Genomic DNA, 27,199 nt, shown 5'->3' with positions numbered 1-27,199 from the left:
ATATGGTATCTGTCTTTCTCTGTATGGCTTATTTCACTTAGCATCACACTCTCCAGTTCCATCCATGTTGCTACAAAAGGCCATATTTCATTCTTTCTCATTGCCACGTAGTATTCCATTGTGTATATAAACCACAATTTCTTTATCCATTCATCAGTTGATGGACATTTAGGCTCTTTCCATAATTTGGCTATTGTTGAGAGTGCTGCTATAAACATTGGGGTACAAGTGCCCCTATGCATCAGTACTCCTGTATCCCTTGGGTGAATTCCTAGCAGTGCTATTGCTGGGTCATAGGGTAGGTCTATTTTTAATTTTCTGAGGAACCTCCACACTGCTTTCCAGAGCGGCTGCACCAATTTGCAATTGAGCAATGACTCTAGAGGCAGATTCTAAAGACGGTGGATGTCATCTCCTATGGGCATGTTTGCCTCATGTAAATTGGAAACCATGATGAATAAAAAAGAGGAAGTTGGAGACTGGTATGCAAAGGGTAAATATACATATATATGCATAACATATATGTTATGCATATATATTATATATATTTTATATATTTATATATGTGTATTATATATAATCACCTACATTCTTTTTCTGTAAATGACATGGATCGCTGCTAAAAATAACCAGAGGCTGCAGGAGGCCACATATCTTACCATAAGCTGCTTGTGATGGTCCTGAAGTGTCTCTGCATCCTGGTTAGAATCAATAGGAACAATTTCATTTTTCCTTCTGTCGATGTTCTCCAGCATAAGAAGCAAACCATGACTCATTTCATGGAAATCCTATGGGGGGGGAAAACATGGAGTATAAAACCATCTTAATATATTGTTCTTTCCCTCGCAGCTTAAATTTCCATTCTTAACAATTGCTACCACTGGCAAAGGCACATTGGATTTAAGATCTTACACACGACTCCTTTCTGAGGAAGGCACTGGCACTGTTGTAATGATCTAAGTTCACATTCTCACCAAAAGCATCTAGTCTATTATGTGAGGGAGATTTAGACATAAGGAAAAACTGGCATCAAATACTCAATTTCTAGGGTTACTGCACAGTTTGGAAGGAAGCAGCTCTGTTCCCCTCTCTTCTCTGTATTCAAACCTCCCCCTCTTGTAAGGCCTTGATCCAGTCCCTTATATCCCTCATTCATCCATTTGTTCATTCATTTATTCAATGTATAGTTACTGAAGATCTTCTGTGTGGACGGCACTGGACTAGGCAGGGGAGCAGGGGGAAACAACAGCTTGGGTACCTGCTTTCAAGGTTTTCTTGGGGCACATACAAACCTGGAAAGAAGGCTTATGTTGTGCTCAGAATGCAAAATACTCCTGGCCAGGACCTACAAGGTCCTGCATGATCTGGCTGCTGACCATGTCCCTAATCTTTCTTATCACTCCCTGCCTCTCTGACTACATTTTGATCACACTGGCCTCTTTTCTGACCTCAAAGACACTAAGCCCTTTCCTGCTTCTGGGACATCCCATTGGCTCTGTCTCTTTCATGGCAATATCCCTTCTGTGTCAGCTCCAAGACTCAGACATTTCCTTACCTCTTTCCCAAAGTGGCTTTTCTCAGTTACTCTTATCACCCACACCTGTAAGCATCTTGATTAAGCATTTATTTGCATTTTTATTGTTTGTCTTCTCCAACAAAAGTAGAGACAGTGCTGTATCCTGACCGCTCTGCACAATATCTGTCACAGAGTGGGAACTCATCAAATAATTGTGGCAGAAGGGGTAAGTAAATATTTGTAATGCTCACTTTCACGTTCAGGAAATGTCTGCCGATGTGCTCAGTAAATATCTGTTGAATGAATGAATGAATGAATGAATGAGTTGGGGATGAGATAAACTTGTGGGAATAATCTCGTTAGCTGGGTAAAAGATGGGGTCCAGCTGCTTGAACTCCTATTCAGATGTACGAATTCTCCAGTATAATGAATAGTTTGGGCACAAAGTTCTCTTATTCGAATCGTGACTTTGGGAAGTAATTGCATCCCTGTAAGTGACCTTGATAAATCAAATCACAGACTCAGCCACGCTGGAAATGACGGACTCTGGAGCATAATCCGCCCAAAGCCCCACGAACCTGACACTGCATCAGTGCATCCTGGAGCAGGCCCCGCCACTCGTCCAGCAACGAGCACACGCGGTCCCAGCGTCCGTTCATCTGGGACAGGCGATCTTGCAGATCCTGGCTTTTCTCACTGCCAGTCTGGGTGAACTCGGGGCTGCACAGGTTGATGGAGAGGATGATGGCTTTGCGGTGGTCCACAGCCTTCTGGAGCTCCTAAAAAGAGAAAGGAGAACAAGCAAAGAATATGGCAATAAAAACAAGTAAAACTTATTTTAAGTCCTCAGGAAATGCTTCACTCAAATTAAGAGATCCATTAATTAAAACCGGCCTTAACACAATAGCTAGATAGGATAGAGTGGTGCACATCACTGAGGACGACAGAGGAAATGGATTAGATGTCCTTTCGACAACTTGAGTGTATCTTAAAATACGGGGTAGAGTGAAAGAGTCAGAAACAGAACAATGTGTGTTGTAAACTAGCATTCATGTGATTTAAAATGCATGTGCACACACACAAATCCATGTTTTTCATGCATAAATGAACCAAGAATTTAGTAAGAATACTCGCGAAGTATTTACGAATGGTTGCCATAGGTTTCGGGAATGGAGATTAAAAAACAGCGGAGGAAAAAGGTAAAATAAGCAAAATGAAGAGTAACTTTGCAGGAAGCATCAATGACCCTGTGCAGTGAACTAAGGGGAATGATTAACTCGACTCACATCACAGGAGTTCAACAGCAGGGAATATTCTAGCGTGAGAATCCCATTTCACTAGACCAGTGGTAGTCACAGTTGTGTGCAGAAGGATAAAATAGGAAACTTGCTAAGAAAGCAGATTCTCAGGCCCTAGCCTCCAGCTGTTGTGACTCGAAAGGCACAGATAGTGGCCCACAGGGTGAGAACCCTGCCTATGTCACAAGCCACATTCCTGTGATGGCAAAGAGAATGGACTGGGTATTTCCACAGCTAACCAATTTAGTTCGAGATCACAGAGGGGCGCCTGGGTGGCGCAGTCGGTTAAGCGTCCGACTTCAGCCAGGTCACGATCTCGCGGTCCGTGAGTTCGAGCCCCGCGTCAGGCTCTGGGCTGATGGCTCGGAGCCTGGAGCCTGTTTCTGATTCTGTGTCTCCCTCTCTCTCTGCTCCTCCCCCGTTCATGCTCTGTCTCTCTCTGTCCCAAAAAATAAATAAAAAACGTTGAGATCACAGAAAACTAGGCAACTGGCTTTTGCTTTACGCATTTCCCACAAATCTACAACTATTCTAAGAACTCATGCAGCACATGATTATGCATTAATAATTCAGTATCTGGGTACTGTTTAAACATCCTCAGACTAGTTAGGGTCAGCAAATCACATCTACGCCAGCTACATTTTCTTAGAAGTCCTCAACATTTCTGTTATGTCTCCAGCTTGTCTTAACTTTATTTTTCAATAGATTTTTAAAATGCAGTAATATAGATTCAGCCACAGAGATATTATAAGATCAAGAGATATTGTGGAAAGATACTTGGTTATTCCACGGATTCATCCTCAGTAAACAGATAGGAAGGACTGGGAAGGCAGAGGGTGGCTCTTTCTTATCACACAAGCTGACTTTCAAGGTCTCACTTCTCCACCCTAATCTCACTCAGGTCTCCGACTCTGGCCAACATTTGCTTCATCAACTTTTTAAGGAGTTTGGTCATAGTGCACACTGCCTTACACTTTCCCAGAGAGGAACTAAAATAATTTAAGTCCTCTAGAGAAAAATGCATTTTATAATCCAGATAATGTAAATCACAGCTCCCATCTGATGCTTCATCCGGAAACTGATGGGGCTAGTGCAGCAGCTGTTCTATATGAAGACATTTGAACAACAAACTTTTCTGTTTGACAACTTAAACCAAACAGCAACCGAAATAAGCCACAAAAACGTCGCCCCGAAAGAAATAACGTCCATGAAACCAGTGAGACACAAAGGCAGCACGCTTAATCGTTGAGCCTAGAGAGCCTGGGTAACTCCATTCTAAGGAAGAGCACATCTTGAAGTTCTCCAAACAAAACGAAAGGACTGAAGGAGCTATTAAAACGAAACTAAGCTCTCAATCCACAGTATTCTTGCAAAAGTCCCCACATATTAATGCATTTCAAGAGCTCTGCTAAGGAGGACCATTAAGACCTAGAGACAGAGCTAAAGAACATTACCGTGGGCACTGCACCCGTCCAGGCCAAAATCAAATGCCCGTGCCAGGTGTCTTACTGTAATTACTCCCATGGTTTCGTTTTGTTTTATTCGTTACACTGAAAATTCCTTCTGCCATCACTATAATCTGTTTCAGATGTTCTGCTGATTCCAGAATGCCGAACAATTTCAATAGGTCTCTGCAAACTCACAAAGATATGATCTTGGAGAGGAAACCATTCTAGCTCTAGAGATAGACCTGCAGGAACCTAGTCGTTTCCGTATTTCCTTTGAAAGAGGTTAAATAGGTCCCAGAGGTACCTGGATGTTTCGTGAACTTTTAATTGGTCATCTCTTAGGAACCAAGTCATTAGATCATACATGGTTATTTATGGGGGGGGGGGGGGGCTAGTTCTGCAACGTGGTGCATCTCTCTGCCCTTCCAAACCGTCTCTATAAATACTGACTTGGGATGCTGGGGGAGAGGAGAGCATCCCTGCTCATTTCTGTTCACAGCTCCCCTGCTGCTAGGTGACAGCAGGCCAGCCAGAGCTAGTGGCTTCATCGGACCCGGCGTCCCACGTGGCAGCTTTCTGGCTGGCCGCGCTGGGAGAGGCCAAGGGCAGCTACCTTGAGCTTTTTGATTTGGAGCTCGATCGCCTGGATGTCGGTGCTGAGCTCCAGGTGCTGCAGCCGCTCCAGCTCCTCCTCCGTCTCCCCCAGCCACGTCCAGATGTTGTTCAGGTCAGAGTTGAACTGCTGCCACTTCTGGAGGTTCTGCTTCATCCTCAGCTCCTTGCTCAGGGCCTGCGCCTGGATGAGTTCCCATCGGTCGATCACACCTGGCGGGACACGACACACACAGGATAGGGAGCTGTCTTTCTCCGGGCAGAATGTGTGGGAAATGCTTTAAACATACACTGGTGGCTAACTTTAAACAGCAACAGAAAGAAAAGTAATTTTCACAGGGACTTCTGTTGTTGTCAGCTGTAAAAAAAAAGCAAAAAAACAAAAACAAAAACACAAAACAAAAAAAAAAACCCAAAAAACAAAAAATAAAAAAATAAAAAATAAAAACAAAAAAACCCCAGTATAGTGGCTGTGTTTATCCTATCTGCATTTTTTAAAAATTTTTTAAATATTTTTATTTATTTTTGAGACAGAGAGAGACAGAGCATGAGCAGGGGAGGGGCAGAGAGAGAAGGAGACACAGAATCCAAAGCAGGCTCCAGGCTCTGAGCCATCAGCACAAAGCCTGACATGGGGCTTGAACTCACGGACTGTGAGATCATGACCTGAGCTGAAGTCAGAAGCTTAACCAACTGAGCCACCCAGGCGCCCCCATCTGCATTTTTAACCGTAATGTGGTAAAAAAAAACTACATAGGATTTAATACCATAAAGAGTTTTAGGAAGTAATAAGTGGTAATGTGCACAAAGATAACATTCAGTTGGTTTCTTTCTGCAGGAGAACTGGGAGAGCATACATAAAAAATGGCAGACGAGATGTTAGGGACAGAGCATTAAAATAAATGGGACGTGTGGGGTGCCTGGGTGGCTCAGTCAGTTAAGCATCTAACTTTGTCTCAGGCCATGATCTCATGGTTCATGAGTTCGAGCCCGGCATGAGGCTCTCTGCTGTCAGCACAGAGTCCGCTTAGGATCCTCTGTCTCCCTCTCTCTGCCCCTCCCCTGCTCGCTCTCTCTCTCTCTCTCTCTCTCACTGTCTCAGGAATAAAAATAAACAAAACAATAAAATAAAATAAATGTCATGTGGAAGAAAACACTGTGATTCTGTTGACCCCTCTATCCTGTCAGGAGATCACGGTAACACGGAGGAAAGTTCTCTAGACAGAACAGTGTGGAATGAGATCAGCACAGTGTAACACAGATGCTTCAGGTTCTTTTATTTCATTTTCTTCAACTGAGCACCACTCACTCACCAGCTGTTTGGATTTCCGTACTGTTCAGGTTAACAAAGCCTGGAAAGTTCTCTTCTTCCTCCTTCAGTTTGTGTTCCAGTCTCCTCACGGAGTCTATGCTGCCGCTGCACTCACCCAGTAGTTTCATCTGTTAAGACAAAGCAAACAGGCCCCGTCACGGAATTCTCAGATTCCCACGACGGCAAGAACTTCTAGGGAAAATATCTTTCTAGTTCCTTAAAAAGGACAGTGGTTGTGTTTCACTGTTGTGTGTGGGGAAAAAAAAATCTGCTTAAAAAAAAAAAAGTCAAGTTCAAAAACATGCTCCTTAAACATAGGACATAGTCATATACACACAAGGCAATGCCTTGAAGATACAGTTTGCATACTTCCTTTTGCATGAGAATCCCTCAAAATCTCTTTCAAATTTCTGAATCAAAACAGACGAAAAAGCAATCTGGGATTTAAAACTCGGAGCTCTCAGCTGGCAACACAATGTATAATTTTTGGCAAGTTGCTTCTTCTTTCTTAAATTGAAATGTGGGAACAATAATGTTACCACAAATCTCAAAGGAACATTTTTTTGCATTAAATAATTAAAATACTTAAAAGCAGAAAGTACTATTAAAGCCAGCTGTTCATAAGAAAACTGAAGCAATGTTTAATAGGTGTTAAGGGAGTCAACTCTAACATCAAAGGGTAACTCCACATTTAATGTCATGCACAGTATTCAAAGCACTCCTCCTATACCAACCATAAGGTCACGTTTCAAAGCCTTTAACAAATCACCTTGCTTACTTGGACTATTTTTGATTGAGGTTGAGTATAATCTTAGTGATGTCAGCATGGTCACCATGAAAACATATTATATTTAAAAAAATGTTTTTTAAAGTTTATTTGGATAGAGAGCACAAGTGGGTGAGGGGCAGAGACAAGGAGAGACAGAATCCAAGCAGGCTCCTTGCCATCAACGCAGAGCCTGATGTGGGGCTCGAACTCACAAACCGTGAGATCATGACCTGAGCCGTGATCAAGAGTTGGCCACTTAATTGACAGCCTCACCCAGGCTCCCCAAAACCTTATTTAAAAAAAAAGAGGTTCCACCATAATAGAAACAGGTTTAACAGGACAAACTGGACAGGAATTAAACTCAGGATTGATTACTCTTCTATAATTGTGAAGACATTAATATCACCAAAAATACAGGACCAGTTTTCTTCCTCGGTTTCAAAAAGTTGAGTTTTCAAGACTTAGGGAAATTAATTTTTCTTTCCTTTTACTTGGCAATCTTTTGGGTGTGAAAAGATGGAATAAGCCATGGAAGAGACTTACGTTTACATTCTCTTGCTCAAGTGTATACAGGAAAATGGGTAGTTGTCTGGGAAAAAGTTGGTTGGTAAGTTGAGCAGAGCAAATAAAGTTAATATATACTTTACTAGGTGGGAACTTGGAGAACAGAACTTAGTAATATATACAATCTGTTGCCATCCTTTCCCCAAATCCTTCTTGTTAGTCAGATTTGTTTTCTCCAAAATGAGCATACTGACAACGGAGGATAAAAAACATTCCCAAGGCCAGTAAGTGAATCAATAAACCCCAGAGAAGAACTAAATAAAATCTCCGTGTTAGTAATCTATTAGCTAAATCTGCTGCTCCAAGGGTAACCTTGGCCCAAAAAGTATTAGCTGAATTTGGAAAAATGCCAATCACTTTTGGGAGCCAAAGCATTTTGTTGCTTTCAGTTAAATGGATCTCACTGAGGTCTGCGGGTAAAGGAACAGGCTGGTCATTGTAGTAGTTCAGTGGGTCTGAGAACAGACCAGTTTTACTCAAAAGGTAACACAGCGGGGCTTCGTTTTGTACCCCCAAGCCCGTGAGTTCAAGGGTGGCATGGTGCTTAGAGAGCTCAGAAAGCCCTGCGCCACAGACGGACCGTTCTTTGTCACACAACTGTCATTTCCAGGTACTTGTTGGGATCGCAAGGGTCAGGGTACTCACATAGCCTCTGTAGCTGGAGTCTAGCTCTGGTCCGGTGGGGGTTTTGCTGCGGATGATGTTTTCAGTTTGCTGCATCTGAAAACGGCTCTCATCCAAGGCTTTGTCTAGTTGTCGGATCTGTGACTCTAAGGCACTGGGGGCTCCTGCAGTGTGAAGCACAAGAATCTTTACACCCCTGACATTCATTGAGAAGCCTGAGAAATTACTTCAGCTAAGGTGGTATAGAAATGGCGTAAGTGTGGATAATTACCAAGCAAATTTAGTACTAACGTGTTGGTGAGTTAGAAGTTCAAGTGACCAGACCAATCAATGAATGCACTTGGCTACAGAGTCCCAGCCGACCAGATGCTGCAAAAGGACTCTGCACTGGGTTCTAGCAGCCCGTGTGTCTGCTCCTCTTCCAGCTGGTTCCCTGGAAATCTATATGCTGTAGCTGTGGCAAGCCTCTCCTAAAAACCTTTTGCTCCTCCAAAACCAGGAGACAACGATCTCTCGTGCTCTCTCTGCAGGCACTTAACACACAGGAAAAGATACAATCCTGTTTTCTTTCTGCATCTCAGTAGAAGACGGTGCTCAGTAGAAGACAGTCCCAGATGGCTGCACCGTTCATTTAAAGCAGGACTTTACGTTAACCAGGAAAAGACCAACTCAGGTTAGAGATGCGTGGAGATACCAAACTACCACTGGCTTGCTTTTGTTTAAACCTCAAAGCAAAACCAGGAGAAAGCTGAGATTTTAGCACTTGTATCTAAGCATGCTCTTAGTCATAGTCTGGAACTCCTGGCTCATTGCCTTTCAATGTAACACCTTTTTGAAAAGTTAGTGTGTGTGTGTGTGTGTGTGTGTGTATTATAATTTTTGGACTGAACGAGAACATTGATTGTCACAGTGAAGCTAACACAGGGTGAAAGCAGAACATGTATTAGTAAGCTTTATTAATTTGTTTTTTGAAAAAAAGGTCTTCTAAATACACCTGGAAGAGGTCTCTCACTGGGAGTCATGCAGGAAGTCACTGTTTGGGTAATGCTACTTTGCCTTCTGTCCTTTAGCTTTTCTTCAAACACGTAAGTGTAAACTAATAAGTCTGCAATTCCATATCATATCATTGTGCCTGAACCCTATTCTCTCCACCTTCCTCGAAATCGCTTACCCCGAACCATAGTTTGTCTAGCGCAACATTAACCAAAACTGGTTCCATTTTCCTTTATTGTACAAGGTTAAGACTTATTAAACTCAATTATAATTTGTGTTTAGAGCCAAACATCTGGTCTCGCCCCTTGTCTTCTACGTGGCCCTTGAGATCAGGAGGATGAACGGCAGGCCTGAGACCACATACGCAGGTGGTGGACTTGGGACAGGAGCCCTGAGCCCCGACTGCCGAGGCAGACGTGAGTCTACAAGCCCTGGAAGTCACCAACTGAACTGCTACAGTTAAGCAGGGCATGGGGCACGGAGGCTGAGTACTTCCAACTCGATGTTCTGCTGTTCATGGGCATCATAGGTCTATACCTAATGAGACTCATTCTCATTGAACAAACTGAAAAGTTATTTTACTGAAACTTGATTACTGAAATCTTATTCTTGGTGTTGAGCCACAGGATATCTGGGGTTTTTTTTGTCTGTTTGCTTCTACTGCAGCAGTAAGAGAAGAAGGTGGTCCCTTAACATGCTGGTGCCACAGAGCTGTGAGAGGTTCAGCAGATGTGCTCAGAGAGGAGGCTTGTTACAGGTGAGGGAGGGAGGCTGGCTTAGGCTCAGAGGGAGGCTTGCCTACCAGAGGTATTTCTGATTGCACTTTCTGTGAGTTTTACATAGGCCTCAGGACTTTCAGGGATCATTACATCTGCAAAAAGAGCACAGTCTAAGTTGACAGCTAGATTCCTGGTGGCAGGAAAATAACTCTCCTGGGGAAAAAAAAGGAAGTTAGTCATTCTAGACGGACAGCTCTCGAATATACAGAGGCATGTGAGCATGTTCACCAAAGGCTTCCTGAAATAAACCATAAGAGCTCACATTAAGAATGTTTTATGAGCCAAGCACTGTTCTGAGCATTCGTTTATTTTCGAAGAAACCCCTACAGGGAGCATGGAAGTCTCATTCCCCTTTTATTGATAAGAAAGCTGAGGTCCAGAGGAATTAAGTTACTTATCCAAGTTTCAGTGGCTGATAATCGGCAGAACTGGGATTTCAACTGAGATGGTCAGATTCTAGAGCAGCGCTGTCCCATAGAAATAGAGCGAGCCCATGTATGTAATTTTAAAGGTTCATTTAAAGAACCACATTAAAAAAAGTAACAAGAAACAGATGAAAATAATTTTAAGGCTTTACTTTACTAAACCAGTGTATCTGAATTATGTAACATGTAATCAACATAAATATTACTAATATTTTACATTCTTTCTCTGTGCCACGTCTTTGAAATTTATGGATTCCTGTAAGTACATTTGACACAGCAAATCCCAATTTTGCACGGTCACATTTCAGGGCTTGATCGTCACATGTGGCTGGTGGCTACGTACTAGACCACACTGCTGTAGATGAGAAATGCCTAGTAGGCTATACTGTAAAGACGAAATAGAAACGAGGGAAATCATTTTCTTTTCAGACAGGATCATACCCTTGGGAATCCAAATGTGAACCATCAGAGTCAAGCAGAGACAGCCTTTTGGAAAATGCGTGAAATGCATTTACAACTGCTATGAACTGGCCTCTGATTATTTATTCTATTTTTACTTTCCTTACCATGTCCCTCTTTCTCTGTCCTTCCCTTCCCTCTGTGTGTTTCTTGGGGTTCTGTCTTTCTTCTTTTGCTTTATGCACTCTTCCTGGGTGATTTCCTCCATTCCTTCAGGGACAATCACCATTTATATGTGGATGGCCACCTAATCTGCATTTCCACTTCTAGAACTTCAGACCTATGCATCTACTGCTGGGGATTCCATTTGTATATTCTACAGTATCCCGGATTCAGGGTGTGCACAGCTGACCCATCACCTCCCCCTTTCTCACTGCCCTGCCCTCCCTTGACCCACAGACACCCATAACATTCTCTCCCTCTTTTGGTCCTCAGGGCCTAGGGCTCCCTGCATCTTTCACCAAGATGCCCAAGTCCGAAATTCTCCTCAATCCCAATTCAATCGATCATCGCTTAGGGACTTCTCATGATTTCTCACTTCCCTCTTCTTCTCTCCATCCCCAGTGCTACTCTTTGCTTCAGGCCACTATCATTTCTCTCCTCGATCGTAAAATGTTTCCAGCTGAGCTCTTCTCTAATGTTCTCCCTTCCATACAGTATTGAGACAAACTCTGTGACAATATGTATCTGATCATATCACTTCCTCCTTAGAGACTGACAGTGGCTTTCCAGTGCCTTCAGGAGAGAACTCCCTTCCATGGTGAGTAGGTCGCTTTATGACCAGGCCCCTGTTTGCCTTTCTACCTCCTCTTTGTCCACTCTGTGTCTCCCAACCTACAGCCTTGTCATTCTGGGCAAACTTCTGGTGACCAAAAGCACTGTGGCTAATCATAAAGCTTGGGTGGGCACCCTCTCCTTTCTTTCTCTGAACTTCACTGTGTCTATCTCACCGCCATTTACCTTTCTGGTCTCAGCTCAAGAGTCTTTTCTCAAAGCTCTGATTAGTCACCCCTTGGCTGTGCTTCTGTACAACCACATGTACATTACTGCCCTAGCACCAACAATTCACACAGCCATTTCTTATCTGTTTGTGTTCCACATTAGAGTGTAAGCTCTTTGAGGACAAAAGGGACCATGTATCCCCCAATACTTATAAAGTGTCTGTCACATAGTAAGAATGGAAGTGTATGTGGGATAAATCAATGGTCATGCCAAGTTCTGTATCTGATAAGCACATTAATATCCAATTATTCTATTTTGTGCAATTGGCTTTAACAGAAGAAGGAAGAAGATGATTCCGCTTAGCTTATACATTTCTAATCCAATATTCAGTCTTTTTCATTTTCTTTTGAGTTGGCCTATAGGAAGAGCTCTTTCCTACCTGATAAGCCAACAGCTCCCCTGAGGTAGAAATCTTTATCGTCTCCAACCTCTTCATCCTCAGAGGGCAGAGTTCTGGACACGGCAGACTCCAGGTCCCGACTGAGGTCATAATCATGGTCCCACTCCAGGGGAATTGAGTCCACACTGGCAGGGGTGTCTCGTCCCGACCGCTCGCTCCGCAGGGGCTGGGCGAGTGAGAGGGAGGGGTTGGAAGAAGGCTGGGGGGAAAGCACGCTGTCTGCAGAGGTGTCCCGCCAGTGGAGGTCCGAGAGAGCTGCAGAGTCATCCAGCTCCAGCTCCCGGTCAGAGAGGTCATGCTCATCATCTGGGAGCTAGAAATGCAGTCAAGCCAATTCCATTACCGCAGCGGTCAGATGATGCCCTTACCACTTCTTGTTCTGTCTCGCACCTCATCAAGTCTCGGGGTTCAAGCTTATCTACCTCAGCGGGGGTAATTTGTAACTTCCTATCATCGAATACATAAGAATCTTCTGATCACTATTAAAAATGTCTTGTAAGTTAACCTACCAAAGCTCCAGTTTTATTACTGTTTACTTATTTAATATTAAATAATATTGAAGGCTACTTCAAATAATTGATATAAGATTAAGTAAGATGATGTAAATAAAGGCAGCCTTGTACCTGCAACATAAGAGACACACAACAGCCCATTTCAGGAACAAAAGGAAATTACTAATAGAACTTTGGCTGGTCCTCTTTTACCTTACATCCCAAATGCAAAATGCATTTTATCACAGAATATTCTGAATATTGTAATAATAACATCTTGTGATACGATCATGGTAGCGGTTAGGAAAATGGAAGAGAAAAAAAATTCAGCTAAACAACTTCATGAACAGAGCACCTGTTTACATGGCTCACTTTCATCTCCTGATTCTTCTAGCAGCTGCTTTATCTTCCATAGAAGATACGTGCCAGGTATTCTCTAAGTTTTTTACACATATACGAACTCATATCATGTCCAAAGGAATCCTGTCTCCAAGTAGGTAGTATTAGTAAACTGCATTATATGTGAGGACACCAAGGCAAGAGACGTGAAGTGATCTGTCCAAGGTTATGTAGCTAACATGTGTCAGAGATCAGACTGGAACCCAGGCATTCTAGCTCCAGAGTCTGGCCTTTTACCCGCTGTACAATACTACCTAACTCCACGTAACTAATTTCCTTTCAGTTTAGGGATAATGAAAAAAAATTACATACAGGCAGGCGAATCAGTTTCTTATGGTATCTTTCCACGCGCCCGAAAACCTCCTGACAGTAACGTCGGAGTTCATCCAGTTCCTCCTCAATGACCGCTGCATCCAAGGGCTCACTCTTCTCTATAAGCTGTTCTCCTTGGGAAATTATCTGCTCAATCTTATTGTGGTTCAGTGAGATTTCCTGCTGGAAGGCCTAGGGAGCATAAATCTCATGTAATTTTCTATTGTTCACAGTGACATGAAATAATTATAAGATATGCATTTAGGAAAACCATGCAGGGGGATATTGAATTTGTCATATACGGTGACAAGCCAAGGGAATATTACTTTCTGAAGTCAAACATAAAAATTTTAAATCAGAACAGGAGTCAGAAATGGACTCGTCAGAATTCCACGACCAGAAAGGCGCCTTTGGCTAATAAAATTTACCACCAAGGACAGTGTGGGTAGAGAATCACAGGAAAAAACATTCAAACCCATCATAAAGTTGATAGCACTGGTTATCCCTAACGAAAAGCAATGGTAAGCAGTACGGTGCCACTGAAATAACTTTAACATTTTAGATAGTTATAGCAAATATTTTAATTTTGGATTTCCTGATCATATGTCAAACACAAGGTCTGAAGAGGAAGGGATTTGTAGATCCTTTTGTGAAGAACACAGTCAAGGACTCTTTTTAAAAAAATCATTCTTGATTGACAAAAAATTCAGAAAATACTAAATATATTACAAATGAAAAAAGAACATTACCCAGAGACAGCTACCATTAACGTATATACTTTTAATTATCAACTTCATTGCCAGGGTGTTAGGAATCTTGTCTGTTGGCTGTTGTTTTTGTTTCTAGCACTTTGCTTCTAGCACCTTCAAATAGTTTGTTTGACCTCCATGCTCCAAAGCGATACAACTTTCTCATGTGGATTTCATTCCACATGGTCCACATCCTTAGATGCCAAGTTACTTTTTGTAAGCATATCTGACACGTTTCACAACACAGTTCAAACGCAGTGGCTAGTTAAAAATTTAAATAGGAGTGATATACCTTAGGAATAAGGAGCCCCCAAGAGAAGAGTGTTTTAACAACTTGAGTATTATGCAAGGCAGGTCGTGAAATTTTCTTCTCGAGACAGATTGTTTTTGAAGAATCATCATGTTGCCCATTAATTTTTAGTTCCAATAATAATAATCTTAATCATAGATTCTTAGGATGAAAACGTCATAAAATAGTGAGCCCTGATAGTGTGCCCAACCTGTCTCTTCACACCCTCCCCTTCCTCCACTGACTTCCAAATCATCTCACAAACAAATCAGTATTTTAAACCTTCAACAGGAAATTTCTACCAAGATGTAGTTGAATCTTTTCTTTTTAGACTCTGGAAGAATCACAGAACTTGTTACCATGCTCCTTTTCCCCAGTAGCCTTTTCTTCACAAAAGGATCTACAAATCCCTTCCTCTTCAGACCTTCTTCGCAATTTGAGAAATCACGACTACATTACCTTGAGTTGCTTTATTTTAGCTTGAACATCACACTCAGAAAAATGCTCAATATTAGTGAGCTGCAGATCCATTTCTGTCAGCCACACCAGAATGCTGTCCCGCGCAGTCTCAAACTCCTCACGCTGGCCGATGAAATGCTGGGTGTCAAAAGGAAACAATAAAAATTAAAGACCACATGCTCACATGGAGATGGCACCACCAGTTCCGATGTTCTTCTGGAAACTCATTTTCTCTCAGCAGTGAGAACTCTGCGATCGTTTACCATTTCAATCGACTCTGGATACCCTCTTCCCGTCCCGATCTTACAAAATCACTGAGGTTATGTCTTAATGTGTTCACGTGGCTCAATCCTGTCCTCTGGGCCTCTAAGAGACAGAGAAGGCATGATACAGACCTTGAGTCTGCGCAAGATGGAGGTGACGCGCTTCTGCAGGTTGTCCCATCTCTGGTTGCCTTCGTGAACCATCTGCTTTAGGCTACAGGCAGAATCGGTGCGGTTCTCTCTGGCCAGGCGACGGTACTGCTTGTTGATCAGCTCCAGCTGGGTCAGGCTCTCGTGCACCTGTCGCTGGAAAGCCTAAGACCGTACAGAAGCATGTCAGAGAGGGCATTGGCGAAGAGCTCTCACTCCATATGGCCTCATACTGCAGGGGCAGGAAAAGGACAATTTCATCTTTTTTTAAAAAAATTTTTTGATGTTTATTTTTGAGACAGAGAGAGAGTGTGTGTGTGAGAGGGGGAGGGGCAGAGAGGGAGGTAGATGTAGAATCCAAAGCAGGCTCCAGGCTCTGAGCCATTGGCACAGAGCCTGATGTGGGGCTCGAACCCACAGACCATAAGATCGTGACCTGAGCCGAAGTCAGACACTCATCTGACTGAGCCACCCAGGTGTCCCCAAAACGGCAATTTCTAATGAGGGTTTACTTCCCCTTATTAATAAGCAGAGTAATATGACCAGTGTGGCTTAAAGGAAGGAAGCAGATCAAACAAAAATATGAAAGGAATTGGTAAATATTAATAGCCATGTATGGATATGTACAAATACATATACATGTATGATATACATATGTTCATATATTATAGTTTTTTAAATGATGAGCAGCTTGAAAAAACTTTCCCATGAAACATACTAATTACACAAATATTTATGTGCGCTGAAAGTTTCAAAAATTTCTGATGTCAATACTGAGCAAAGATGTCTGTAACAGAAATTTCTCTTTATTTGCTAAAGATGCAATCTCCTAAAGATCCAGAAACTGCCTCAATTCTGATGTCCATTAAAAAAACTAAAAACACTTCTTTGCAGAAGGTTTCTAAATGCAAGCTGTTATTAACTTTTAAGAAAAACAGTATAGTAAAATTCACATAACCTGAGAGAAAAGTTTGGAACATGCTCTATTTATTTTTTGTTGTTCCCATGAATTATTCATTTTTTTATAAAACATTTTAGAGCTTATGCACCACCATATGCTGTAATGTCTATTTATTTATTTGTTTTTACAATCATTTATTTCTACCATGTTTTATCAATCATCCTTCATTCTTGGTACAGTTCACATATCTTGGACAAATTTCATAACCACACTATCACTTTTAATGATTAAAAGTTAGTTTTTAGGGGCGCCTGGATGGCTCAGTCGGTTAGGCATCCAACTTAGGCTCAGGTCATGATCTCACAGCTTGTGAGTTCGAGCCCCACGTCGGGCTCTGTGCTGACAGCTCAGAGCCTGGAGCCTGCTTCCGATTCTGTGTCTCCCTCTCTCTCTCTCTGCCCCCTCTCCCAGTCACTCTGTCTCCCTCTCAAAAATAAAAATATTAAAAAATAGTTTTTAAATGATTAAAATGTAGACCTCTTGTGTCTATTTATTTTTGAGGTTACCCTATGTAATAGTTTCAAGTTTCTAAAGGTAAACTCTTTCTTCTTTCTTCTTGCTCTCTGCAGTACAACATAGTTCTACCATTAAGAATCATTTGGCCAACATAAAATGAAGCTTTGTTTTCAAACTCATGTGTATGATTTATTAGTGATGTTTACCTCAACGATAGGCAGAAAATTGTACGATGAAGTGGTCTGAACTCCTCTAAATTGCCGAATTCTTCTTCCTTTGGCTCGTCACACTGTTTACTTTCTAGCACATCTGTGCCTCAGATATGGCTTTCCTTTGGAGAGTTGCTTTAAGAGACTTCATCTTAGGAAAGCTAATCTCCTATTCTACAAAACAATTTAAATGATTTCTCCAGAAAAGGAAGCGGTAAGGAGAGTTCAGCTTTTGGCATTATTGGGAGTCACAGAATATGTTTTCCCATTGGCGTGACGACAGGCACCACGGGTAGGTAGCCAGGTCCATCCCAAATCTGCATGCATTTGAACAGGCAAAGACTGCCCTCAAATTTTGTTTTGTTTTGTTTTTTTCTTTAGTTTATTTCTGTCTCTTAAGAACATTAACTAAAAGATAAATGATAAAATCATTTATTATAGAAGCTAACCATATGGCTAACTTTTGCCATAAAATCTGAGCGTCTAAAATAGCATCAGAAAGGACTGTACATAATCTGCTTAGTAGTATAAGCCAATTAGAGGAGGTTTTAACCTTTATGAAACACAGCATAATAAGATGGGATTACATGGATACCTCCCTAGCACTGGCTCACACCGGGAGGACCTCAACTCTACTGTATAGCTCACTGTGGTTTTGCACTAGAAGTTTTCAAAGGGAAAACATTTTAGATACGAAATTATTTTCCTGGAATTCAGTGGCAGAGTGACACATGAATCCATATTCAGACATCAGGATAACTCTTATTTATTTTACATAGTATTGAGCATTTTTATAGATTCAGATATAGCTGCTCATCTATGACTCTTTGATTACAAACCCCACAAGCACAAAAACCAAACTTCATACTTACTCTAACTGGCCTCAAAAAAAGCCAGGTAAACTGACATTACAAGGTAAAAATGAATTCAGCTGGATTTGGCTGGATTTTTAGTCTTATTTTTTTTTATCATCATGATCTTATTTTTGAGAGAGAGAGAGAGAGAGAGAGCATGAGTGGGGCAGGGGCAGAGAGAGAGAGGGACAGAGGATCCAAAGCAGGCTCTGTGCTGGCAGAAGAGAGCCCAAGTCAGACGCTCAACCGACTGAGCCACCCAGGTGCCCCTGTAGTCTTATTTTTAAACATCTCAAGAAGCCTGAGGCAGAATTAGCAACCAAGAATGACTTTTGTAAGATTCATGCACCAGAACTTTGCTGTCAGTATCTAGGAGCACATATCTGCCTATCAGTGGAACTGATGGAAAAAGAAACTTCAAATTGAAACATGGTGAACTTTAGGCTATGTCGGTTCCTCCGTGAAAATGAGAGGCAGGTGTTGGGGTATCACCATCCCACAGGGATACAGGAGACTGGAGATCACACAAACAGGCCAGATACTGCGGTCAGTTAGTGAACATTTCCTTCATGAATATGACTATATTGCCTGCTATTTTTGTCTCTATGTAATTGAAACGTCTTAGTGACTCAAAAATGGCACTGCACTTCATTTGTCATTAGAAATGGCTTATAATTACCTTACTTAATTCTGGAGCCAACTCTACTTTATCCACGATTTAAAAATGTATATACCTGGGCGCCTGGGTGGCTCAGTCGGTTAGGCATCCGACTTTGGCTCAGGTCATGATCTCACAATTTGTGAGCTCGAGCCCCACGTCGGGCTCTGTGCTGACAGCTCAGAGCCTGGAACCTGCTTCAGATTCTGTGTCTCCCTCTCTCTCTGCCCCTCCCCTGCTCGTCCTCGCTCTCTCTCTCTCTCTCTCTCTCTCTCAAAAATAAATAAACATTAAAAATTTTTTTTTTAAATAAAAATATATATACCTATTCTCTAATTAGGTAAAACAAAAGTCAAGAAAATATATGAAGAGAGATTTTGATAGTATGAAACAACATCATATTCTTATCTTAGGTGGTTGATAGTGAAGAATTATGAAATAAAAAAATGCCAAGATCTTTTTTGGGGAATCATGATTTGTGTTTTGTAATAGAATTTCTTATCATTGTGACTTCATTTGTAATTGTTGATATTCTTAACTAAAAACCTCATTTCCCCCCTTCATTGCCTACTTATGAGGCAGTAATAAAGATGACCACAAAGTCATCAACACCCAGTTGTTCGAACAAATAATGTGTGGGCCAACAGTTAGTTTATGTCTTGAGACGCCAACGACTAGCTGGCTATGCTCATTGCAAAATAAGGATGAAATATGTGGAATTAAAAATCACCTCAAATTTCTTTAGTTCTTCCTTGGCAACTGTATAGAGCACCCCGGAAGAGCTGGGGAAGGCAGCTGTCCTTTCTGAAATCTTGAGCCAATCTTCAAAACGAGAATAATCGTCCAGAAACTTCTGCCACAATCGCCACGTCTCTTCAATTCTGAGACAGATAATGAAAAAACAGAATCTGATTGTTTGGGGACTGTTTATGCTCCAGAACCATGTTTGATGCCTGCGGCAGGGCTAAGAGAGCCCAAACAACCATCCGTTGTGCCAAACAATAACTGTGCCTTCAGCCAAATCTGACCAGAGTGAAAAAGAGACAACTGTTGGAGCTAAAATGAAACAGCTGTGTGTTTTGGTGTTTTTTTTTTTTTTTTTTGTACCCATCCTGCAGCTTTGGATTTGGAATTAGTCAAATTGTGTATTACAAGCACATAAAGTGACCTGTGCTATATATGTGCAAGGGAGTTCAGAAGTACAACACCATGTTTGCAGGGAAAACTCACGGCCAAGGTTCCACTGAAATCAAACTAAGGTCTGAAAACGCATTTAAGTCCAAAATCAAACTCACCCTCATCAAAATTAACCAATGACAGCAAGGCAAATAATAACTTTTCGAGAGTTCTCCGAACAGTACAGAAGATTACGTGTTACTGTAAATCGTTATGGTAATTTTCTAACCCAACACTACTTTTTACTACCTTGAATTTCAAAGGTTTTTTTTTCCAAAGATAAGCTCTGTTTTATTATTTCATTTTTAATAAAAATAATATTATTTTTCACACCTCCAATTCTGTAATAACATACTTGTTCAGCAAGGGCATATTTTCATTTTTTTGAATTATATCTAAACTATTAGGTCAGGCATAGTTTGGCTTATTATATTCACATACAGTAGTGCCCCCTTATCCGTGTGGGATATGCTCCAAGACTCCCAGTACATGCCTGAAACTGTGGACAGCACCAAATCCTAAATGTCCTTTGTTTTATCCTCAACACACATATGATAAAGTTTAATTTAAAAACTAGGCACGGTAAGAGATTAACCACAGTAACCAATGATAAAATAGAACAGTCATAACAATCTACTGTAATAAAAGTTATGTGAATGTCGTCTCTGTCTCTCAAAATATCTTATCGTACTGCATTCACCTTCCTGTGATGATGTGATGATGGATGAAGTTAATGGAATGACCTAGGTGTTGGGACTAGTGTTAGGCTGCTATTGACCTTCTGACTGTACATCAGAAGGTGAGATCTTCTGCTTCTGGATCCCGCTCAACCGTAGGTAACTGAAACCATGGAAAGAGAAATGGGGGGCAAGGTTGGGGGAGACTAATGTAATACCTGTATACCTACTTGTTTTCCAACTAAATGAAGAAGACGGCAAGTTGGGGAAACCAGTGCTATTTTTGGACATTGCAAACAAAAGGAAGTGGTAAGCAATGGATACTCTGGGTGGTCACTTTTTTCTCTTTTTGGTCCTTCCTCTGCCGCAGCTCCTTGAACCTCCCAGCTTACCTGAGCCTCCTCTCCATGGACATGGCACAGATATTCCTCCACCGCCGGTCCAGGTTTCGCGTAGCCTGCTGGATGGAGTCACACTCCGCATCTGTGGCACAGGCGTCACAGTCGTGCAGCAGGACCTCACACAGGTTGAGGACAGACGCCACACCCGTGCTGTGTTTCTCGATGTCTCTCTGAAGCTCCTGTGGGGAAAGAGCCATGCTTGATTCAAGTACTCGGCTACAGATGCAAGGAGATGCGGCAGTATTCACTGACTGATGAATGGTTAGGCAAAACCCTGACAAACACCTTATTTCCTTGCATGAGGTTTCTTCAACTTCATTTACAAAATACGGCAACCTCAAAAATATGAGAAAACGAATCTAGGAAAATTCTGGCTAGGTGAGCAATGCCAAAATATAAATGGAACGAATGAAATAAACTACATTAATTACATTAAGAGTAAAACTAGCTTCTTCAGTGATTGAAAAGTAAATCTTGTCCCAGACAGATTACCACTTCCATTCCAATATATCGATCAACCAATCAAAGGAATACATGTGCTCTTATTAAGTACTGCCACTTAAGAAATGGGATTTCATCTCCAAAGATCTGCAAACTGCTTAAAACAGCTAATTCCACCATCACTAAAAGTACCATGATTTAAAAGATCTAGGTTCTCTTATCATGTATGACATCATAACATCAACAGCTTCCTCAGGGAGCAATTTTAAAGGTAGGGCAGAAATAGAAAGATGACAATGATAATCAAGGCACTGAATTTCCCCAGTATACTGCCACGTAGAGTCTTCATGTTAACTGCATAAAATGTAAATGCAAAATGTATGTTACTTTTTCTATTGAGCTTTAAAAAAATTTTAAATGTTTTAATTTATTTTTGAGAGAGGGAGACTGAGTGTGAGTGGGGGAGGGGCAGAGAGAGAGGGAGACAGAGAATCTGAAGCAGGCTCCAGGCTCTGAGCTGTCACCACAGAGCCCGATGTGGGGCTCGAACTCACGAACGGCGAGATCATGACCTGAGCCGAAGTCAGACGCCCAACCGACTAAGCCACCCAGGCGCCCCTTCTATTAAGCTTTTAACTCAATTTGCTCAAAGTATTTCATTATTAAAAGCGGGCTACTGATAATTTTGCTTGCCCTATTCATCAAGGTCCTTACTGTGTTTTCCTTGTCTTTAAAACTATTCTTGGGTTTTTCCTAACTTTATTCTTGTTCTAATGAGAATTCCTCAACTTATTCAAGTAGCTGAGATTTACATTTTTGTGTGTATATTCTTCCTCCTATTTTTCTCTTTAACACGCCGTTACTAGGTCTTCTATGCAAATATTAGCTTACTGTCAAATGCAGTAACGGTACCTTTGATTAATATTTGGAGATTTTATGAACTAGACAGAAGACAGATTCTATAAAAAATATTTCTATTTCACTAACAGTCCTCTCAGATCTTTTACATTATCACTTTCAGTTATGGGGAAATCATCACAAGAACTGCTGGTCTAAAAAATATAAAATTGAACTCAATATTTACTCAAAGATGAAGACAGAGACATCTGTGAATGAGATCACCAAGTAAATTTTAGGTGTTAAAGTGCCTTTTGTAGAAGGATATACATTTGTAAGTAGTGTTAGGTACATCAACATAATCAATGCATTTTAAAAGTTATGGCACTTGATTTAACTTCCCCCCAGTACTCAAAAAAGTACTTTCCAGTTTTATTGAGATATAACAGACATATAACGTTGTGTAAGCTTAAGATGCATGATGTGATGATTTGATGTATGTATATATTGTGAAATGATTACCACAATAAGTTTAACTAACATCTATGACCTCACATAGTTACAGTGTGTGTATGTATGTGTGTGTGTGTGTGTGTGTGTGTGTGTTGAGAACTTTTAAGATCTACTCTCTCAGCAACTTTCAGTTGCAACACAACTGAAAGTTGCAATACTGCAACACAGTATTGTTAACTATAGTCATCATGCTGAACATTACATTTACAGAACGGATTCATCTTATAACTACAGGTTTGTACCCTTTGACAACCTTCATCCATTTCCCTCACCATCACCCCCGTCTTGGCAACCACTAATCTACTCTCTGTTTCTATGAGTTCAATTTTTTTTAGAGTCCACATATTAGTGAGATCATACAGAATTTGTCTTTCTCTGTCAGACTTATTTCATTTAGTATGATGACTTTAAGCTTCATCCACGTTGTTGGAAATGGCAGTATCTCCTTTTTTATGACTGAATAATATTCCACTTTGCATATATACCACATTTTCTTTATCCATTTATCAAATTATGGGTACTTAGACTGTTTTCATGTATTCACTGTTGTAAATAATGCTTCAATGAATGTGGTGGGTGGAGATACCTTTTTAAGATAGTGATTTCATTTCTTTCCAAAATCTACCCAGAAGTGGAATTTCTGGATCATATGGTAGCTCTATTTGTAATTTTTTTAGGAACCTCCATAATGCTTTCCATAGTGATGATACTGACCTACATTCTCACCAATAGTGCACTAGGGCTCTGCTCTCTCCACATCTTTATCTCTTGGTTTTTTGATAATAGCCATTCTAACAAGTGTGAGGTGGTATCTCTTTGTGGTTTTGATTTGCATTTCCATGATGATTAATGATGTTGAACATTTTCATGTACCTGTTGGTAATTTTAATATCTTCTTTGGAAAAATGCCTACTTGTGTCTGTTGCCCATTTGTAAAACTGGATTATTTTTGTTTTGTTTTGTTTTTGTTTTTGCTATTGAGTTGTAGGAGTTCCTTATATATTCTGGATATTATCCTTCTCAGACATGTGGTTTGCAAATATTCTCTCTGATTGCAGAGGTTGCTTTTTCATTTGGTTGATCATTACTTTTGCTTTGCAGAAGCTTTTTAGCTTCATTTAGTCCAAATTGTTTGTTTATTTATTTATTTTTTGGTTGTACTTTTGGTGCCATATCTAAAAAATCATCTCCAAAATCAACGTCAACAAGATTTTCCCCTGTGTTTTCTTCTAGGAGTTTTATGGTTTCAGGTCTTCCATGTAAGTCTTTAATACATTATTTTGAGTTAATTTTTGTAAGTGGTATAAAATAGGGGTCCACTTTACTCTTTGGCACGTGAATGTCCAGTTTTTCCAAGATTATGTTTTGAAGAGACTATCCTTTCCCCATTGGATATTCTTGGCTCCCTTGTCAAACATTAGTTGACCATATATGCATGGGTGTATTTTTGGGCTCTCAATTCTGTTCTATTGGTCTATGTGTCTGTTCTCATGCCAGTATCATACAGTTTTGATTATTATACCTTTATAACATAGTTTGAAATAAATAAGTGTGATACCTCCAGCTTTGTTCTTTCTCAGGATTGCTTTGGCTATTTGGGATCTTTTGTGATTCCATATACATTTTAGAATTATTTTGTCTATATCTGTAAAAAGTGCCATTGAAATCTTGATTGGGGTTGTATTGAATCAATAGATAGCTTTGGCTGTATGCTCATTTTAACAATATTAATTCTTCCAATCTATGCACATGGGGTATCTTTCCATTTATTTGTGTCTTCTTTAATGTCTTTCATCGGTGTCTTAATAGTTTTCAGTGTAGAGATCTTTCAGTTCCTTGGTTAGATTTATTCCCAAGTATTTCATTGTTTTTGATGCAATTATAAAGGAATTGTTTTCTTTTCTTTTTTTCCAGGTAGTTTATTATTAGTGTACAGAAATGCAACTGGGGTGCCTAGGTGGCTCAGTCAGTTGAGCATCTGACTCTTGATTTCAGCTCAGGTCATGATCTCATGGTTCATGAGATTGAGCCTCTCATCAGGCTCTGAGCTGATGGTGTGGGGCCTGCTTGGGATTCTCTCTTTCCCTCTCTCTCTCTGCCTCTCCCCTGTTCTCTCTCTCTCTCTCAAAATAAATACATAAACTTAAAAAAAGAAATGCCACTGATTTTTGTATGTTAAATTTGTATCCTGCAACTTTACTGAATTTATTAGTTCTAACAGTTTTTTGGTAGAGTGTTTAAGATGTTCTATATTTAAGATTATGTCATCTACAAACAAAGAAAATTTCATATCACCCTGTCTGATTTAGATGCCTTTTATTTTTTTTCTTGTCTGATTACTCTGGCTAGGATTGTGAGTACTATGGTGAACGGGCCTGGTGAAAGTGGGCACCCCTGTCTTGTTTCTGATCTTAGAGGAGAAGCTTTCAACCTTTTACCACTGAGTATGATGTTAGCTGTGGGCTAATCATATAGCCTTTATTATGTTGATGTACATTTCCTTTATATACCCACTTTGTTGAGAATTTTTATCATTTGAATTTTGTGAAATGCTTTTTCTGCATCTATTGAGGTAATACTATTTTTATATTTCATTCTAGTAATGTAAAGTATCACATTTATTTTTATATGCATATGCTGAACCACTCTTGCATCCCAGGGATGAATCCAACTAAATCATGGTGTATGATCCTTTTAATGTGCTGTTGAATTTGGTTTGCCAGTACTCTGCTGAGAATTTCTGCACCTGTATTTATTATGGATATTGGCCTATAGTTTTCTTCTCTTATAGTGTCCTTATCTGGCTTTGGTATCAAGGTAATGCTGGCCTTATAAAATGAATTTCAGAGTGTGCCTTTCTCCTCAATTTTTTTTAAGAGTAAGAAGACATGGCTTTAATGTTTGGTAGATTTCACCTGTGAAATCATCTGGTCCTGGACTTTTCTTTGTTGGGAGGGTTTTGATTACTGATTTCTGCCTCCTTACTCATTATGGGTCTGTTTATATTTTCTATTTCTCCCTAATTCAGTCTTGGCAAGTTGCATGTTTCCAGGCATTTACCCATTTCTCTCATGATCCTTTGTATTTCTTGTAATGTCTCCATTTTCATTTATAGTTTTTACTTATTTGGGTTCTCTGTCTTTGCTTTTTTTGGCTAGTCTAGCTAAAGGTATTTCAATTTTGTTTATCATTTCAAAGAACCAGCTCCGTTTTTTTAATCTTTTATGCTGTTTTCCTATTCTCTATTTCATTTATTTCTGCTCTAATCTTTCTTATTTCCTTCCTTCTGCCAATTTTGGGTTTAGTTTGTTCCTTTTTAGTTCCTTGAGGTACAGTTACTTATTTGAGATTTTTTCCTTCATATAAGCATTTATCACTATAAACTTCCCTTAGAATTGCTTTTGTTGGACTCCATAAGTTATGGTATGTTGTGTGTTTCCTTTTTTGTTTATCTCAAGATATTTTTTAATTTTCCTCGTTTTCTTTTTTGATCAGAAGAAGTGTGCTGTTTAATTTCCGTGGATTTGTGAATTTTCTAGCTTTCTTCCTATTCTCGATTTCCAGTTTCACATCACTGTAGTTGGAAAAGACACTTTATATAATTTACATTTTCTTGAATTTGTTGAGACTTGTTTTGCTGGCGAGGCTCTGCGATCATCGCTAGTTGGGTGAGGTCACAGACTGTGCTCCCTAACAAGGCAGTGCCTGGTTGGACTCTGTGATTAGGTACGACTACAGGCCGGGCTCCACAATCACTCCTGGTTAAGTGGGATATCAGGCCGTGCTATCAGACCACATGGTGCTACCGGCTGGACTCTGTGTTCAGGTGGAGCCATAGGCAGGGCTGTAGGCTATGCCCTGGAATTAGGTGAGGTGATAGTCTTGGCTTTGTCATCAGGTGGGCCACTGGCTGTGTTACCCTATTGGGCAAAGTTACTGGCTGGGCTCTCTGATAAAGATGGACATTCAGCTGCATCACAAAGTGTGTGGGGCTAGAGACTATGCTCCGTGGTTGAGCTGGGTCACTGTCCAGGCTTTCTTGTCATGTGGGGTCACAGGCTATGCTTGGTGGTTGGCTGGAGTCACGGCTAGGCTCCCTGCTTGAATAAGGTTGCATGCTATGTTCAGCAATCAGACAAGGCCATAGGTTGGATTCCACTGCTGAGTAGGGTTACCGTCTGGGCTCTATGGCTGGGTAAGGTTGTAGGCTGGGCTCTGTGGCTGGGCAAGGCTGTAGGTTGAGCTCTGAGGTTGTCCAAGGTCACTGTCCAGACTCCCTGATGATGCAGGGCCAGAAGCTATGCTCAGCAGTTGGGTAGGGCTCCTGGCTTGGCTCCCTGCTCAAGCAGGGCTATTGGATGGATTCCGTGGCTGCCTGGGTTCTCTGGCCAGGCTTCCTGGTGGGGAAGGATGAAGGCTATGCTCAGCTGTTGGGCGGAGCTAGGAATTGGCTTCCCTACCCAGGTCAGATGGTTTCCAAGGCCTCAAAGTCAGTATGGCCCATTGTCTGGGGACCCAAATCAGGCAAAACGGCCAAGTGAACTCCCAGGTCAGACAGGGCCACTGGCTGGGCCTGCTGATGGGCAGAGACACAGGCTGGGATCTCTGCTTGGGTGCAGCTGCAAACAGGAATGCAGTCTGCCAAGACGTGAGTGCTGGCTGCCATAAGCCTCAGCCCCCTTCTCACTCACTAACTCATCCCC

The 27,199-nt window shown here is 41.0% G+C and overlaps 1 protein-coding gene across 19 annotated transcripts in view; it reads right to left on the bottom strand.

Moving 5' to 3' along the window:
• The window catches only part of SYNE1 (spectrin repeat containing nuclear envelope protein 1), a 476,190-nt gene that overhangs the window by 17,866 nt on the left and 431,125 nt on the right, over positions 1–27,199 (bottom strand). For 14 of the 19 annotated variants that reach the window (XR_008422842.1, XM_053904367.1, XM_053904354.1 and 11 more), the window contains 12 exons: positions 20,697–20,884; positions 19,182–19,332; positions 15,296–15,478; positions 14,901–15,038; positions 13,404–13,595; positions 12,181–12,514; positions 9,939–10,007; positions 8,165–8,307; positions 6,188–6,314; positions 4,876–5,087; positions 2,095–2,295; positions 660–788 (listed from right to left, as the gene is read on the bottom strand). Coding sequence is in view for 18 of the 19 variants with exons in the window: in XM_053904367.1 (XP_053760342.1) it covers positions 660–788; positions 2,095–2,295; positions 4,876–5,087; positions 6,188–6,314; positions 8,165–8,307; positions 9,939–10,007; positions 12,181–12,514; positions 13,404–13,595; positions 14,901–15,038; positions 15,296–15,478; positions 19,182–19,332; positions 20,697–20,884 (2,067 nt within the window). In the remaining variant the exon portion in view is untranslated. The remainder of the gene's footprint in view (positions 1–659; positions 789–2,094; positions 2,296–4,875; positions 5,088–6,187; positions 6,315–8,164; positions 8,308–9,938; positions 10,008–12,180; positions 12,515–13,403; positions 13,596–14,900; positions 15,039–15,295; positions 15,479–19,181; positions 19,333–20,696; positions 20,885–27,199) is intronic. The other 5 variants (XM_053904360.1, XM_053904361.1, XM_053904362.1 and 2 more) reach the window with 2 other exon arrangements.

The sequence above is a fragment of the Panthera pardus genome, unplaced genomic scaffold (assembly GCF_024362965.1).
Source record: "Panthera pardus isolate Hobbes unplaced genomic scaffold, ASM2436296v1 HiC_scaffold_17, whole genome shotgun sequence".
NCBI classification, from domain to species: Eukaryota; Metazoa; Chordata; class Mammalia; order Carnivora; family Felidae; genus Panthera; species Panthera pardus.
The sequence above is the reverse complement of the archived record's forward strand: the minus strand, read 5'-3'. Positions and strand labels throughout refer to the sequence as shown.